Genomic DNA, 15,017 nt, shown 5'->3' with positions numbered 1-15,017 from the left:
TGAGAACCTGCAGCAAGATCCTGCATGTCATTACGTTTTTAAAGACTGTTAGGAGTGGAGGATATGCTGCGACTGGTGGACATTCTATGCATGAAGTACCACGAGCACAGCAACAGTATTGTTTACCCTAGAAACAGGCCACTGATGATGTGGACTTTCTGGAAAGGAACTTGGATAGCAATTTTCAAAAGCTATGTTGAGATTTGCCTTTTTAATGTTTTGGAAAAGTGTTGATTTTGACGCATGATGAACAACCTAAACTTAACCGCGACACTGGGGCGTACTGGGTGTTAGCGAGTTTTCACAACAGGACCGTTTTCTGTTGTGTTGTTGGGAACGAAAGAAATATGGAGTCAGAGGGAGCACCACTGAACAATCAAAGGGAGCAGACATCGATCTGCTTCAAGGCCTTTATGCTAAAGAATAGCACAAAAAGTAACCTCAACCTGTGAGTATTTGTATGATTGCTATAGTGGATGGGTGATGCTAGCGTGGAAGTATGACACTCTTCTCCAACCTTTCCAGCTATGACCATTTTGCACGGGTACTGACCAAGGTGATGGATGAGCGCCCAGAAAATGTGGTTGACGTAATTGAAGACATGAGCCATGAGGTGAAGCGGGGATTGCTGCTGGACAAGCAGAGCACATTGAGAGACATACCTCTGTCGGCTGCTGCACAGCTCCTGGCTGAGCAGCAGATGTTGCTGTTTTCACGGGGAGAGAGTGATGATGGTGACCAAGAGGTAAGGTGGCCAGGGCTACGTTCAGTACCAAAAATGTAATAGATAGTTCAATTGAACGGAAACGCTGCAGTACTGAATGACCTGTTGAAAAACAAACACACAATATATACAAAAAGTATGTGTACACCCCTTCAAATGAGTGGATTCAGCTATTTCAGCCACACCCGTTGCTGACAGGTGTATACATTTGAGCACACAGCCATGCAATCTCCATAGACAAATATTGGCAGTAGAATGGCCCGTATTGGAAGAGCTCAGTGAATTTCAACGTGGCACCGTCATAGGATGCCACCTTTCCAACAAGTCCGTTCGTCTAATATCTGCCCTGCTAGAGCTGCCCCGGTCAACTGTAAGTGCTGTTATTGCAAAGTGGAAACGTCTAGGAGCAACAACGGCTCAGCCGTGAAGTGGTAGGCTGCGCACGCTCACAGAACGGGACCGCCGAGTGCTGAAGCGCGTCTGTCCTCGGTTGCAACACTCACTACCGAGTTCCAAACTGCCTCTGGAAGCAACGAAAGCACAAGAACTGTTCGTRGGGAGCTTCATGAAATGGGTTTCCAAGGCCGAGCAGCCACACACAAGCACAATGCCAAGCGACGGCTGGAGTGATGTAAAGTTCACCGCCATTGGACTCTGGAGCAGTGGAAACGTGTTCTCTGGAGTGATGAGTCACGCTTCACCATCTGACAGTCCGATGGATGAATCTGGGTTTGGAGGATTCCAGGAGAACGCAACCTGCCTGAATGCATAGTGCCAACTGTGAAGTTTGTTGGAGGAATAATGTTCTGGGGCTGTTTTTTTGGTTCAGGCTAGGCCCCTTAGTTCCAGTGAAGGGAAATCTTAACGCTACAGCATACATTGACATTCTAGACGATTCTGTGCTTCCAACTTTGTGGCAACAGTTTGGGGAAGGCCCTTTCCTATTTCAGCATGACAATGCCCCCGTGCACAAAGCGAGGTCCATACAGAAATGGTTTGTCGAGATCGGTGTGGAAAAACTTGACTGGCCTGCACATAGCCCTGACCTCAACCCCATCAAACACCTTTAGGATGAATTGGAACGCCGACTGCGAACCAGGCCTAATTGCCCAACACAGCCAGACCTCACTAATGCTCTTGTGGCTGAATGGAAGCAAGTTCCCACAGCAATGTTCCAACATCTAGTGGAAAGCCTTCCCAGAAGAGTGGGGGCTTTTATAGCAACAAAGGCGAGGACCAACTCCATATTAATGCCCATGATTTTGGAATGAGATGTTCAATGAGCAGGTGACCACATACTTTTGGTCATGTAGTGTATATCAAAGTCTGTTCAGGAACGTTTTTGGGAAAACGTGTTGTTCAGCAAACTGAACGACCTATTTACCACAGCCACAACGTCWATATTGTAAAAATACATTGTGGGAAAAAATGTACTTTTTGGTCTTAATTTAAGGTTAGGGTTAGGCATAAGGTTAGCAGTGGGGTTAGGTTTAAAATTTGATTTTAAGAAGATACATTTTAGAAATATCTCTTTGTGGCTGTGGTAACCAGTGACGACCCCGATTTAGGTGTCTTGTCTAGAGCTGTCCCCGGAAATGTCCCTGGTTAGTCCTCAGAAAGAAAAAAGCAACTCTGATGTTAAATTGAGGCTGATTTAGCCATCCTATCAATAATAAAACGCTGTATTCGCATGTAAACATGCTGTATATCCCTGTACCCAACTCGTTTGCTCCAGCGGCTTTGCAGCCGACCTTTTATGAGAACGTTTGGTTAGTGATACATTGTAACCACCGCATGATCAACCATGCCCATGGTTAGAAAGTGCATCCAACAGCATAGGCTACCAAACATGGGTGATTAAAAAATGACTAAATAGGCTAAGATTAATAAAACGGTGGAGGGGTAATACATTTCTGTGTTATAATTAATACAAGTACTTGAAAGTACTCACTGCGGGTCCGCTCATTGGGCACGGGCAGCCGCCTATGGTGGCATATTGATGAGGGTGGCATTTTATGAGCTAAACTTGCCGATACGCACCACCAACAACAACACAAAAAACTCACATAATTCTGTCAAAAAAGAATGACAATTTCTCTCAAACAGTGGCATATGTGCTTTTTAGGTGTGCGCTGATGTCGCCCTGTGCCGCAAAATATTTAGTGCGTTGATMCCGCAAAATATTTTGCTTGTCCATTCCCAGCGCGCCTCTCCAGGGTGCTTTTGGAGAGATGCATCGCTGCAGCGCTCTACCAACGTTCCGTCAAAAAATCTAATCTAAAAATCTAACATAAATCATGTAGCAGATATAGGACATGGTAGAAATAGTTTGTGACCTTTTCATTCGCCTACAGGCTGGAGATAAAATGTATGACAATGTAATGAGACACTTTTTACATCATGCAGGTTTTTCAGATCAAATAGCCTAACCTAAATGGCACTCAATCAAATAAAAAAAGCGCTGTCATTTTAACAAACAACATACACTAAAAACAGCACAGGTCAAAGTAAAATGGACAATATGGAATGGACAATGACAACTGTTGTCCTTGAGTTTCACCCCATTGTCATGATCAGTGTGGTTTCCTGTTTGTATCAGTAGATTTTTGACAAGCTGATCATAACGAAAAATACAATTATTCTGCATTTCCCGCTGTGTAAACACATAGCAAATAGGCTCCCTATAACTCCTTATAACTTTTGGTAGGAGATATTCAGAGCTTAAATAGCCAAATTGATTAGTCACAGGAATCAGGACTAATAAAGCCGATGTAATGGCCTGTTTTACAAACGCTGAGCCTATACCACATGGATGGGCATTCATAAAATTAAATTGCGGGCCGAAATGGTAGTCTACACCTCAGTAAGCACGAGCCGACGTTTTTTGGACTTCTTTGTTTGTGTTTTACAAACGGTAGGCTTACCACAGATGAGAATTCATAAAATTAAATTTCAGGCAACACTGTGGGCTACATCTCAGTAAGCACGGCCGGGCGACGCCTTTCGATGTCTTTTTTGGTGCAGTTACGGACCGGCCTTGATTTCCACATCCACATCCACATTGGTTTTTGGTCCGGTCCGGAACAAATCTGAACCAGTCATAGACGTCGATGTGTGGTCCAGACTGGCCTTTATTTCAATGCCCACGGTCATTGATTTTTGGTTTGGTCTGGACCAAATCTGAACCAGACATTGACCAATCATAGAGGTCTATTTTTGGTGATTTTGTCCAGTCTGGACCAGCCTTGATTTGGCCCAAACATATGTCTATAAATTACTTATTTTCAACTTGCATTCAGAACCAAAAACGAACCTGATTCCAACATCCGGAAAATACGTATTTTTCAACGTCCGAAAAATATSTATTTTCAACGTCCTGGAAAATATTATTTTAAACACTCAGAAAATATATTTTCACCTTTCATTTTGCTTAAAGGGACTGTTCTAGTTTTCGGGGCAGCATTGGTCTGGCAGAACGGCAAGTACCGGCCCTGATAAGTGCTATAGTGAAAATTGATGGTAAAATAAAGTTCCATTCCAATGTTTTTTATATATTTCTGCGCAGCGACACCCCTCATTTTCTTTTCCAAAATCAGATCACTTTACCAAGAGGAGGAACTGGTAAGAAAACTAATTACGATAGTAGTCCTTGCACATTCACTTTACCAAGACTGATCTGGGGATTGGATGAGCAAGTTGTATAGTGTGATCAATAATTATTTCAATGTGTCTATGTCTCATTAGGTAGAAACACCGCTCCCCAATGTGAGTGAAGTTGGCTTTTTACTGGAGCAGGCTGGAGTGGGACTGGGCAGAGAGGAGATGCTGAAGGTTTTTCTGGCACTCAAGCAGTTGGTAAATTCCCAACCACTAGCACGCTGCCGACTCTGGGGTAAGATCCTGGGCACTGAGGGCAACTATCTTGTTGCTGAGGGTGAGTACAGAGATGAGGAGGAAGGGATTCATGAGGAAACAGCGGAAGACGCAGAAGGAGAACCTCGGGATGATGATGAGGAAGCTGAGATGGTGGAAGTGGTGAGTTACTGAAAAAATCTGTCTGACTATGTTGCTTTCATATTACGTTTCTTCTTTTATGAAAAATGTATAATGACTTTACTTTTTAGATTGATACACTCCCAAGATCCACTTTCAAGCCGCCACCTGTGGTGCCAAAGGAGGACAACCGCACAGGTGTGAACAAATTCACTTACTTTGTGTGCAGAGAGCCTGGCCTTCCCTGGATGAGGCTGCCCACTGTCACTCCTACCCAGATTACAGCTGCGCGCCACATCCGCAAATTCTTCACAGGGAGACTGGAAGCCCCCATTGTTAGCTATCCTCCTTTCCCTGGCAATGAGGCTAACTATTTGCGAGCCCAAATTGCTCGCATCTCTGCCAGCACACAGGTCAGTCCCCTTGGGTTCTACCAGTTTGGAGAGGAGGAAGGTGAGGAGGAAGAGGAGGGAGCCCGAGACAGCTTTGAAGAGAATCCTGACTTTGAGGGTATTCCTGTTCCTGAAATGGCAGAATCTCTATCCACCTGGGTGCATCATGTCCAGCACATTCTCCAACAGGTAACTCTGACTTAAAAACATTCATTTTTTCTGTGTGATTTTGATCAACAATTTTCAGGTATGCTCCAGACCATTTTTTTTTTTGCCCTGTAAATTATCATATGGCCTCTCCTAGGGTCGCTGTGTGTGGGTGAACCTGGCTGAGAAGCCTGAGGATGACTTTGAGGAGGAAGCAGATGAAGAGGTGAAGGAGGAGGCTGATGAGCCTGAGCCAGAGGTGGGCCCCCCCCTCCTCACACCACTCTCTGAGGATGCAGGTCAGTCTATTCTAGTCTGTGTTGGCCTACGATAAGGTGAAGAGACATTTTCACTCGATTCTGGTAGCATGTTATAAAACAATTTATGTATTAAACAAATTTTGACTGTTTGCTTGTATGTGCATTTCAGAGATTACCACCACCCCTCCCTGGAGCTCCAAGATGTCCTCCACCCTCATCTCTCAGTTTGCTGTTGCAGTGCTACGCTCCAACCTCTGGCCAGGGGCTTATGCTTATGCCAGTGGAAAGTAAGTTTGGGTTCTTTATTTTCTGAATGTTATTCAGGGAATGTTTTGTTATATGTTGTTGTAACCGTGGCATAGACAACATCCCCAATCAAATAAATGTTTTTGTTTCCTAATTTAGGAAGTTTGAGAACATATACTTTGGCTGGGGCCTGAAATTTGCAGGGGAAGTCTACACTCCAACTTTTCCAACAATGCCCCAGCGAGAATACACCAGCGGGCCAGAGATCACAGAGGCTCTGGACCCCAGTCTGGAGGAAGAGCAGGCCCTGAAAGCAGCCCTGGAGGAGCAGAAGGCTGCCCAAGATGAGACAGGGGGCCTGGGTGGAGATGAAGAGGAGGATGATGATTGAGGAAGACTTTGTAGGAAACAGACACTACATTACAAAATTGACTGTTGACTAAAGCCATAACTTGTCAAGGTATCACAAATTAAACAATTCGCAGAGCAATGTCCTGTGCCTCTTTTTTTTTTACAATCACAAAGCTGTTTTTGAAGATGAACTGAGAAAATTATGTTTGTGCATTTAATTCACATCTTTTTGTTTAATAATCTTTCTTGGACATCAGACCGTAGTCAGATGTGTTGGCATGGCAGACTTCACTGTTTATTAATTTCAATATGAAGCGGACAAGGAACTCATTACCTCAATGATAACTCCTGTCAGAATGTGTGGGGTGTTCCTTCAATAAGATATCTCTATAACCATAAATGAGCATGACAGAAACTACAGAGAATAAGAAAAATACATAATTTAAAAAATGTATTTTGCATTACAACAAAACATGTAATGTAATGCAATACAAGTCTGAGGTCAAAAATCTAATTCATATTTGATTAATCTGCCATCCCAGGGAATTAGGTTAAACTCCATTCTGTAGATCAAATGAGGCAGACAATTATATGGATAATGAACTGCTTTTATTGTTTCACTGCAAACTTGCACATCCTTCAATCACAGTCATCTGTAGCTGTGTAAAACAGCTGTTTGAGTAATGCATACTTTAATGTACATGTACAACATGTTACCTGTTATTAATCAAGCCAGAATATAATTGAAAAKCAAATGTTTAATCAAGATGTGAAATAAATAAAACATGGGATAATACAGGTTAATCCATGGAATCATCCTAGTTCTGCCAATAGCACTGAGGTAATCCAGCTTCCTGTGTAGGAATTTAAAGAGATCCCCTTTGGAATGACAACATAAAAATAGTATCTACAGTATAATAATAAAACAAAATTCAAAATGTTCACAGTTCAGATAATTAAAAGGGGAATGGCTGCTAGTAGACACACTGAAATAATTATACTCATCAACAGAGTTAAAAACATGTGTTCCATCTCTTCCAAAGTCTTAATTCAATATAAGATAGCAACTAAAACATTTTTGGCTGATGAGACTTTGCTATTGTGTAACACAACAGCAGCATAATTGAGCAATGACCAATATATTTAAAAGTAGAAGCRTCAACTTATGACTAATACACTGTTTTTAATTAACTAACCAATTTAAGACATATACTGTATGTTCTAGTAGAATATACTGTTGCCCTGGAAATATCCAGGTCAGACATGACCTAAAACCATTAACACTTAAGACAGTTGTGTGGAGTTACTATTACAGAAAACAACACAACAGAAATAAACTATAACAAAGTTATTATCCACCTCATTTGGATGGGCTAGCTAGTACAGTAGGCTCCACCTTTATCTACTTGGTGCTATTCTACACAGGTTTTAGCCAGTAGTTCTTTGGGGTCTGGGCCAGAACCCTTATTGCTTGACAACACATCACACAGATTAAGAAGTGGATAGACAGTTATGAAACACTAAAGGGTTCAATGCCTGGTGATTAAAGGATGAAAACACTCAGAGAGAAACATTTAAGATTGGTAAGTTATTCAGGACTGTGATGTGATAAAGTTCCAGGAGTAGTGAGGGAGATGATGATTAGTTCTGATGGATTAGAAGAGGGGAGGGGATTAGCGAAGGTCGCTCTCGTCATCCTGTATTTGTTTCTTTATCCTCAGTAACATAGTAGTGTTCCACTGATCCAATCTTGAGATGGAGTCAAAGTCCTTCACCTGTTAAGAGAAGTAGAAATGGTTTAATAGACAAACATAATTCAGTTATCATGGAATGGCAAGTATAAGAAAAACCTACCGCATCAGTGAATGCGTCAACATCCTGCTCCTCATATGCATCTAGAAGTTTCTGTTAAAATAAGCATAAGCCATGTTTTGTATACAATATAACACCCAGGAAATGCCATGTTTTATTTTTGGTTTCTACTACAAATAACCATAAATGTTATATTCAGTATGCACTCAGATAAAAAGCCATTTAAAGAGCTGTTTAACTTTGAAACACAATAGACTTACCTTAACCAGTTTGCACTCTCTAGCATCTGAGAAGGCTGGAAACATATCCTCATATCTCTGTACAGACAGCTGTTGGTAGACAAGAGATATGAACAGGGTCAAAACTAGTACATAGAGGCTGTGTGATGTAGGTATACAGAAATAAAAGGCTCACCCTTGCATTAAGCATGTCCACACAGAAGTGACAAAGAGCTGCTTTGAAGAAGTGGTCTTTAGCGCCATACTTCAACAGGACGCTGTCCATTGCATAAGTTCCGATCTAGGAATTACACAAAACAAACTCATAATGAGGTAATTGGGAAAGCCCACTAAGTTAATTGGTGATTTAAATCACCATAATATACAGTGCATTCGGAAAGTATTCCGACCCCTTGACTTTTTCCACATTTTGTTACGTTACAGCCTTATTCTAAAATGGATTTAAAAAATCTCAATCTATGCACAACACCTCATAATGACAAAAGCAAAAACAGGTTTAGATTTATTTGCAAATGTATAAAAAAATATCACCTTTACATAACCATTCAGACCCTTTAAATCAGTACTTTGTTTGTTGAGGCACCTTTGGCAGAAATTACAGTCTCGAGTCTTCTTGGGTATGACATTACAAGCTTGGAAAACCTGCATTTGGGGAGTTTCTCGCATTCTTCTCTGCAGAGCCTCTCAAGCTCTGTCAGGTTGGATGGGGAACATCGCAGGTCTCTCCAGAGATGTTCGCTCGGGTTCAAGTACGGCCTCTGGCTGGGCCACTCAAGGACATTCAGAGACTTGTCCCGAAGCCACTCCTGTGTTGTCTTGGCTGTGTGCTTAGGGTCGTTGTCCTGTTGGAAGGTGAACCGTCCCCGCAGTCCCTGCCACTGAAAAACATCCCCACAGCATGATGCTGCCACCATCATGCCTCGCCGTAGGGATGGTGCCAGGTTTCCTCCAGACGCGACGCTTGGCATTCAGGCCAAAGAGATCAATCTTGGTTTCATCAGACAGCTTTGGTAGGCAATATAATGGCGTGCCATCATTGGAAAACAAACTGGGCGATCTACAATCAAGACTATCCTACCAACCGGACATTACATTCTCGGGTCGAGAATTTCAGGTTCCTTAGTGTCCACATCACCAACGAACTATCATGGTGCAAACACACCAAGACAGTCGTAAAGAGCGCACGACAACACCTTTTCTCCCTCAGGAGACTGAAAAGATTTGGCATGGGTTCCCAGATCCTCAAAAAGTTCTACAGCTGCACCATCGAGAGCATCCTGACTGGTTGTATCACCGCCTATATGGCAACTGCTCGGCATCTGACCGTAAGGCGCTACAGAGGGTAGTAGGTACAGCCCAGTAAATCACTGGGGCCAAGACTCCTGACATCCAGGACCTATATACTAGGCGGTGTCAGAGGAAGGCCCCAAAAAATTGTCAAAGACTCCAGTCACAGACTGTTCTCTCTGCTACCGGAGAGCCAAGTCTAGGACCAAAAGGCTCCTTAACAGCTTCTACCCCCAAGCCATAAGACTGCTGAACAATTCAATCAAATGGCCACCCAGACTATTTACATTGAGACCCCCCCCCCCTCTTTGTTTTTACACTGCTGCTACTCGCTGTTTATGGGTGGTAGGTTTATGACAGTCATAAATACCTCTTTCCCCCCTCCCCCGTTCCTCTTCCCTACTGATGTGACATTAGAAAGCCCCTTTGGTTAACATAGAGATTCTGGGAACATCAGAAGTTGGGGGGAAATGAACTATATTCTGGTAATCCGACCAACTGAACATATGCGGTGGTACTTAAGGTATATTATGTCAGTTCGGGTGCCCTCTGACACATTCTCATCAATGATAGAATGACATAAACTCTACTGTGGAAAGTCTAAACATCAGAGGTATCGGATTCACATGGAATTGTTGTTTAATTCAAATGTTTGAATGTGAAATTATTTGTGAAGAGATTAAATGTAATTTTAGCTTCCGAATGAGAGATTTGGGTTTTCACAAGTTTGGGCTTCTGCTCAACCAGGGGCCCGCCCCTGTGAAGAGACATGGGTTATAAACTTTTCAGACACACCCCTCTCCCTCCACTATATAAAGCCATTGACAAAAATATAACTTCCTGTTCCGGGTACATTAGGATGATGATCCGATGTCAGAATGGTTCAGATAATAACTACAAAACTAAGCCAACATCAGCATGGACTTTGGTTGTGAATGGTATGAACTTTGAACTCGTATTCACTACAGAAGTGATACCTCCTAGCCGTTGAGTTAGCAACAGCTGCTACAAACGCAGGTTAGGAAGGACAGTCAGAGTATCCCGTCTACTACACAACGTTACTACGACAGTGACCACCAGAGACATTCTTCAAAGGACAGAGGACTCGGTTTGGCAACCCGGTCTTCCATCTACCACCAACCTACTGAAGCGCAGCTCAGAGTAAATATTTATTGCATTTTCCTTTTCCAAATGYGCGGTAATTTAGAATGCATAAGATACTGTATTTACGATAGCACAGCTTCSCCTCTGTTCCAGTCTCCCGCTCTTTCACWAAAATCCCGCCCCTTTRCTTWGTGTAACAAGCTGTCATATCTGTTCCGCCCGCTAGGGACGTTTTCCTTTATGACGGCAATTTGTAATCAAGTTATGATTTAATTGTGTATGTGTGATTCTGTGTGATTAGTTAGGTATTTAGTAAATAAATAATTAAACCCAATTTTGTATTGCTGATTCAACTTGTTAGCCAGGATTCTTGCAGATAACCAAGAATTTACAACTTTCAGAATATGAGACTGAAGTAAGATGATTAATATTGACGGCTATGGATGTAAAATATTACTAAATCTTTAAGAGTTTATTCGGAAGATAACAGCTCTATAAATATTATTTCGTGGTGTCCCTCTCTAGTTAATTACATTTACATGATTAGTTCAATCAGGTGATATTAATTACAGAGAAATTATTTTATAGAATAGCATGTCATAGCAATTAATCTGGCATAGCCAAAGACACGACACTATGCATAGTCACTTTACAAATTACCTCGACTAAATTGTACCCCCGCCTCAATATTGACATGTAATGTTCTTGTGCTACTTTTTTTTWTTTTATTCACTTTAGTTTATTTAGTAAATATTTTCTTAACTCTATTTCTTGAACTGCATTGTTGGTTAAAGGCTTGTAAGTAAGCATTTCACGGTAAGGTTGTATTCGGCGCATATAACAAATACAATTTGATCTTGTTTCTCATGGTGAGAGTGTCCTTTAGGAGCCTTTTGGCAAACACCAAACGGACTGTCATATGCCTTTTACTGAGGAGTGGTTTCCGTCTGGCCACTACCATAAAGGTGGAGTACTGCAGAGATGGTTGTCCTTCTGGAAGGTTCTCCCATCTCCACAGAGGAACTCTGGAGCTCTGTCAGACCAAGAACATTCTCCCACAATTGCTCAGTTTTCCCGGGCGGCCAGCTCTAGGAAGATTCTTGGTGGTTACAAACTTCTTCCATTTAAGAATAATGGAGGCCACTGTGTTCTTGAGGGCCTTCAATGCTGCAGAAATATTTTGCTACCCTTCCCCAGATCTGTGCCACGACACAATCCTCTCTCAGAGCTCTACAGACAATTTCTTTGACCTCATGGCTTGTGTGCCTTTCCAAATRATGACCAATCAATTGAATTTACCACAGGTGGACTCCATTCAAGTTGTAGAAACATCTCAAGGATGATCAATGGAAACAGGATGCACCGGAGCTCAATTTCAAGTCTCATAGCAAAGGGTCTGAATACTTATGTAACTAAAGTATTTCTAAAAACCTGTTTTCACTTTGTTATTATGGGGTATTGTGTGTAGATTGATGAGGGGGAAAAAACGATTTAATACATTTTCAAATAAGGCTGTAACGTAACAAAATGTGGAAAAAGTCAAGGGGTCTGAATCCTTTCTGAATGCAATGTACATGAGTTAATACACACCTGTTCATAAATGTCAATGGCTTTCTGGTACTGTTCCAGTTGGGCAGTGTAGGTGGCAACTTTCAGAAGGCATTTATTTGCAGCACTACAATGAGATTGGCAAGTAAATAATCAGTTCAAAAGACATTTACACAACACCAAGAGAAGAGTATGAAAATTGGGATGGAATACACCAGTAAATCCCATAAGGGATTATGCAAGAACGTTAAAATACCTCTTTGACTCTTCCCCTTTGTAGTAATCTGCTGCCTGTTCATAGTGACAAATGGCCTGTGGATAAAAAAAAAAWAATCACATTTACTTTTCCTGGCCTCTCATTGATATCAAAGGCTGAAATATGAGCGAAAGATCTATGAAAACAGTACATCCAGGCTGTATCACAACCGGCCGTGACTGAGAGTCCCATAGGTCAGCGCACAATTGGCCCAGCGTCGTCCGGGTTTGGCCGGTGTAGGCTGTCATTGTAAATAAGAATTTGTTCTTAACTGACTTGACTACTTAAATAAAGGTTAAATAAAAAATAAAAGATCAAATACATTACAGGATACTACATTCTCTATTAGGCTCTTATGAGTGACTGGCCTTATCAACATCTAATAGCTCACTCTCGTAGATCTCAGCAATAGATATGTGGTGTTTGGCTGCGATGGTGAAACGGCCCTGCAGACAAGAAGAGGTGAAATAATAATCAACACACCATACAACTAGTGCTCCTGAACACTTGGCACAACTGTCTATCATTGAGCAGGCTTGAGATTTACTTCTTTAATATTACACTGTGTAGTGAATGCAGAAATTCTCCCAGCTTCTCACCATGTCTGTGTAAATTTCAATGGCTTGGTTCAGGCAGTTGATGGCCTCTGTGGAGATAAAAAGTACATTCAATTAGAAACCCAAAGTTACATTATAATAGGGCATATACAGTGGCATACATTTTTCAATCCTTGAGAATATAATAACATGTATATATGTCTGTCCCATAACCCCAATAAATGTTGACAATGCAACTGTAATCTTTTTCAGAGTGTAAAGTAAAACAGGATGTACCCTGTGGGTCTGCTTTTTTGAAAGCATTGCCTGCATCAAGGAAATTGATGGCTCCATCAAGTTTGTTGTCCATCTGCAGATGAAGGTGTGCTGCTTGAGAGAATGCGTTGCCAGCAGCTGGAACAAAATATGAACCAAGATATTATGTTGGTTACACCCCACACACCCCTTGCAGTTCTAAATGTACACTATTCAATTCTAACCAAATCTTACCACTCCAATTCTTGGCCATTTTGAACATGTTTGCTGCCCTCACATACATGTCACAGGCTTCCTCATACTTGCGGGATGAACCTCTGGAGAAATAGACAGAAAAWTTTATTTAGACCTAATACTACATATCACTATCAAAACATGTTGGTCATGACAACGAAGGAACAAGACAAAAAAAGGTGTTCCCGATATTTTTTCCCATCCAATTGGAGACAGATTTTAATGCAAATATTCAAAAAATCGTTTAAAAACAATATGCAGTGTGCCAACTCTGGTATTGGCACGTGGTTCTAACCAACAGCGCTGATGGCTAGAGTGCACATATAGCCTACATGATGAGATTATTATTATGGACAAAAGAGCGAGACTATTTCTGTTTGTCAAATGGAAGCCAAAAATCGAGTATAGCGTCACCAGAATAACACCCTCGATAGTGCTGTGGGCTAGAGCGCACTTGCCAATAGCAGAATATATAAAGCAACAACAAAAAGTGTGATATAACCATCAGTAGAGTGGAAAATGCGATGGAAACCCATTTAACGTGTATGTTTTATTCCGTACATGGGAATTTAACCGCAAAATGTATTTTATTTGCACTACGTCATAGCGCACATGCCTTTTATCTGCAACAAGTCCAATTTGATGGAAACATCTCTGTTGGGGAAATGCACATATAGTTTTTAATGCGGATTTTTGAATAGTAGCATGAAAATCTGTTGCCAATTGGATGTTAACAAAGTTTATGATTAAGAAAGCGGAGGGGGGAAATTATGGGATATTCTCGATATTTTAACTTTCCTTACAATCAATCTCAAATCCTTTTTGTAATATTTAATGTAAATGTAATGTTTTGATGCTAATMTCCTCGTTTGATTACAAAAACTAGAGAAATATATAGGAAATAAAATCCTAATAATATGATTATGATATGATATGGAATAAAGATCATTCAAAAAGAGAAGCAACAAAAAAAAAGAGATGATGCAAAACAACTAACGTTAACTCATGAAAGAGAAAAGGAACAGAGATATGTTGTTGTTGTCATTATCTTGTTTAAAAACTTTGGGGGGGGAAAGGAGTTGGCTAAACCATTTAACAGGTGGAGCCAGCAAAGTGACATGACAACACTGTCAGTAGACCACAGATGAATAGGGAATCTGAGTAGACTGCGGCTAAACATTTGGTGTGTGTGTGTGTGACATAACTAGTTAGTTAATGTTATCGTCACTGTACATAACGTTATTATTTTAGTGGTTTTTATTGTGTTTCGCAGCTACATTCTTTCATGTTAAAATAAATGTATGGGATCTGGAACAAGTAGCGAACGTTAACTAATACAAAACAAACACGCGAACGATAGCTACTAAAGGTTAGCTAGGCTAGTTTGCGTTTACCCGAACAACGTCCCAAATCCTCGTGAGGATTTCATKTTTTTATCAGCCTCGGCCATGAGAGTCAAAGCCTCCTTCTCTTTCCCGGAATTATCCATCTTTTTAAAACAAATTATTATTCGTGAGCTCTGAAAATCGTACGTGGTATCCACTGCAGAAAACAGTAAACTCAGTAAAATGTATTTATGCTTAACTACGCGTCACGTCACACTGAAACCGGA

The 15,017-nt window shown here is 41.3% G+C and overlaps 2 protein-coding genes across 3 annotated transcripts; one reads left to right on the top strand and one right to left on the bottom strand.

Moving 5' to 3' along the window:
- The first annotated feature begins 35 nt into the window (after nucleotides 1-35).
- On the top strand, nucleotides 36-6,337 carry rsph4a (radial spoke head component 4A). 2 transcript variants are annotated; one of them, XM_023988067.2, is made up of 7 exons: nucleotides 36-448; nucleotides 526-745; nucleotides 4,469-4,759; nucleotides 4,849-5,298; nucleotides 5,414-5,555; nucleotides 5,686-5,803; nucleotides 5,922-6,337. In XM_023988067.2, the coding sequence occupies exons 1-7, from the start codon at nucleotides 348-350 to the stop codon at nucleotides 6,151-6,153; spliced, it is 1,554 nt and encodes a 517-aa protein (XP_023843835.1). In that variant the 5' UTR covers nucleotides 36-347; the 3' UTR covers nucleotides 6,154-6,337. The 2 variants fall into 2 exon arrangements, with proteins under 2 accessions (XP_023843835.1, XP_023843836.1); XM_023988068.2 differs by lacking the exons at nucleotides 36-448; nucleotides 526-745 and adding an exon at nucleotides 3,544-4,345 and having other exon boundaries at nucleotides 5,922-6,336.
- A 370-nt stretch (nucleotides 6,338-6,707) lies between these two features.
- On the bottom strand, nucleotides 6,708-15,003 carry napaa (N-ethylmaleimide-sensitive factor attachment protein, alpha a). Its single transcript, XM_023988066.2, has 11 exons — nucleotides 14,800-15,003; nucleotides 13,406-13,488; nucleotides 13,193-13,309; nucleotides 12,959-13,005; nucleotides 12,728-12,805; nucleotides 12,360-12,415; nucleotides 12,146-12,230; nucleotides 8,340-8,444; nucleotides 8,186-8,254; nucleotides 7,968-8,018; nucleotides 6,708-7,888 (listed from the first exon to the last, which is right to left on the bottom strand). Exons 1-11 carry the CDS (start codon nucleotides 14,892-14,894, stop codon nucleotides 7,787-7,789), a joined length of 888 nt encoding a protein of 295 aa, XP_023843834.1. The 5' UTR covers nucleotides 14,895-15,003; the 3' UTR covers nucleotides 6,708-7,786.
- Between the last annotated feature and the right edge of the window lie 14 nt (nucleotides 15,004-15,017).

This window comes from Salvelinus sp. IW2-2015, linkage group LG5, assembly GCF_002910315.2.
Source record: "Salvelinus sp. IW2-2015 linkage group LG5, ASM291031v2, whole genome shotgun sequence".
NCBI lineage: Eukaryota > Metazoa > Chordata > Actinopteri > Salmoniformes > Salmonidae > Salvelinus > Salvelinus sp. IW2-2015.
The sequence above is the reverse complement of the archived record's forward strand: the minus strand, read 5'-3'. Positions and strand labels throughout refer to the sequence as shown.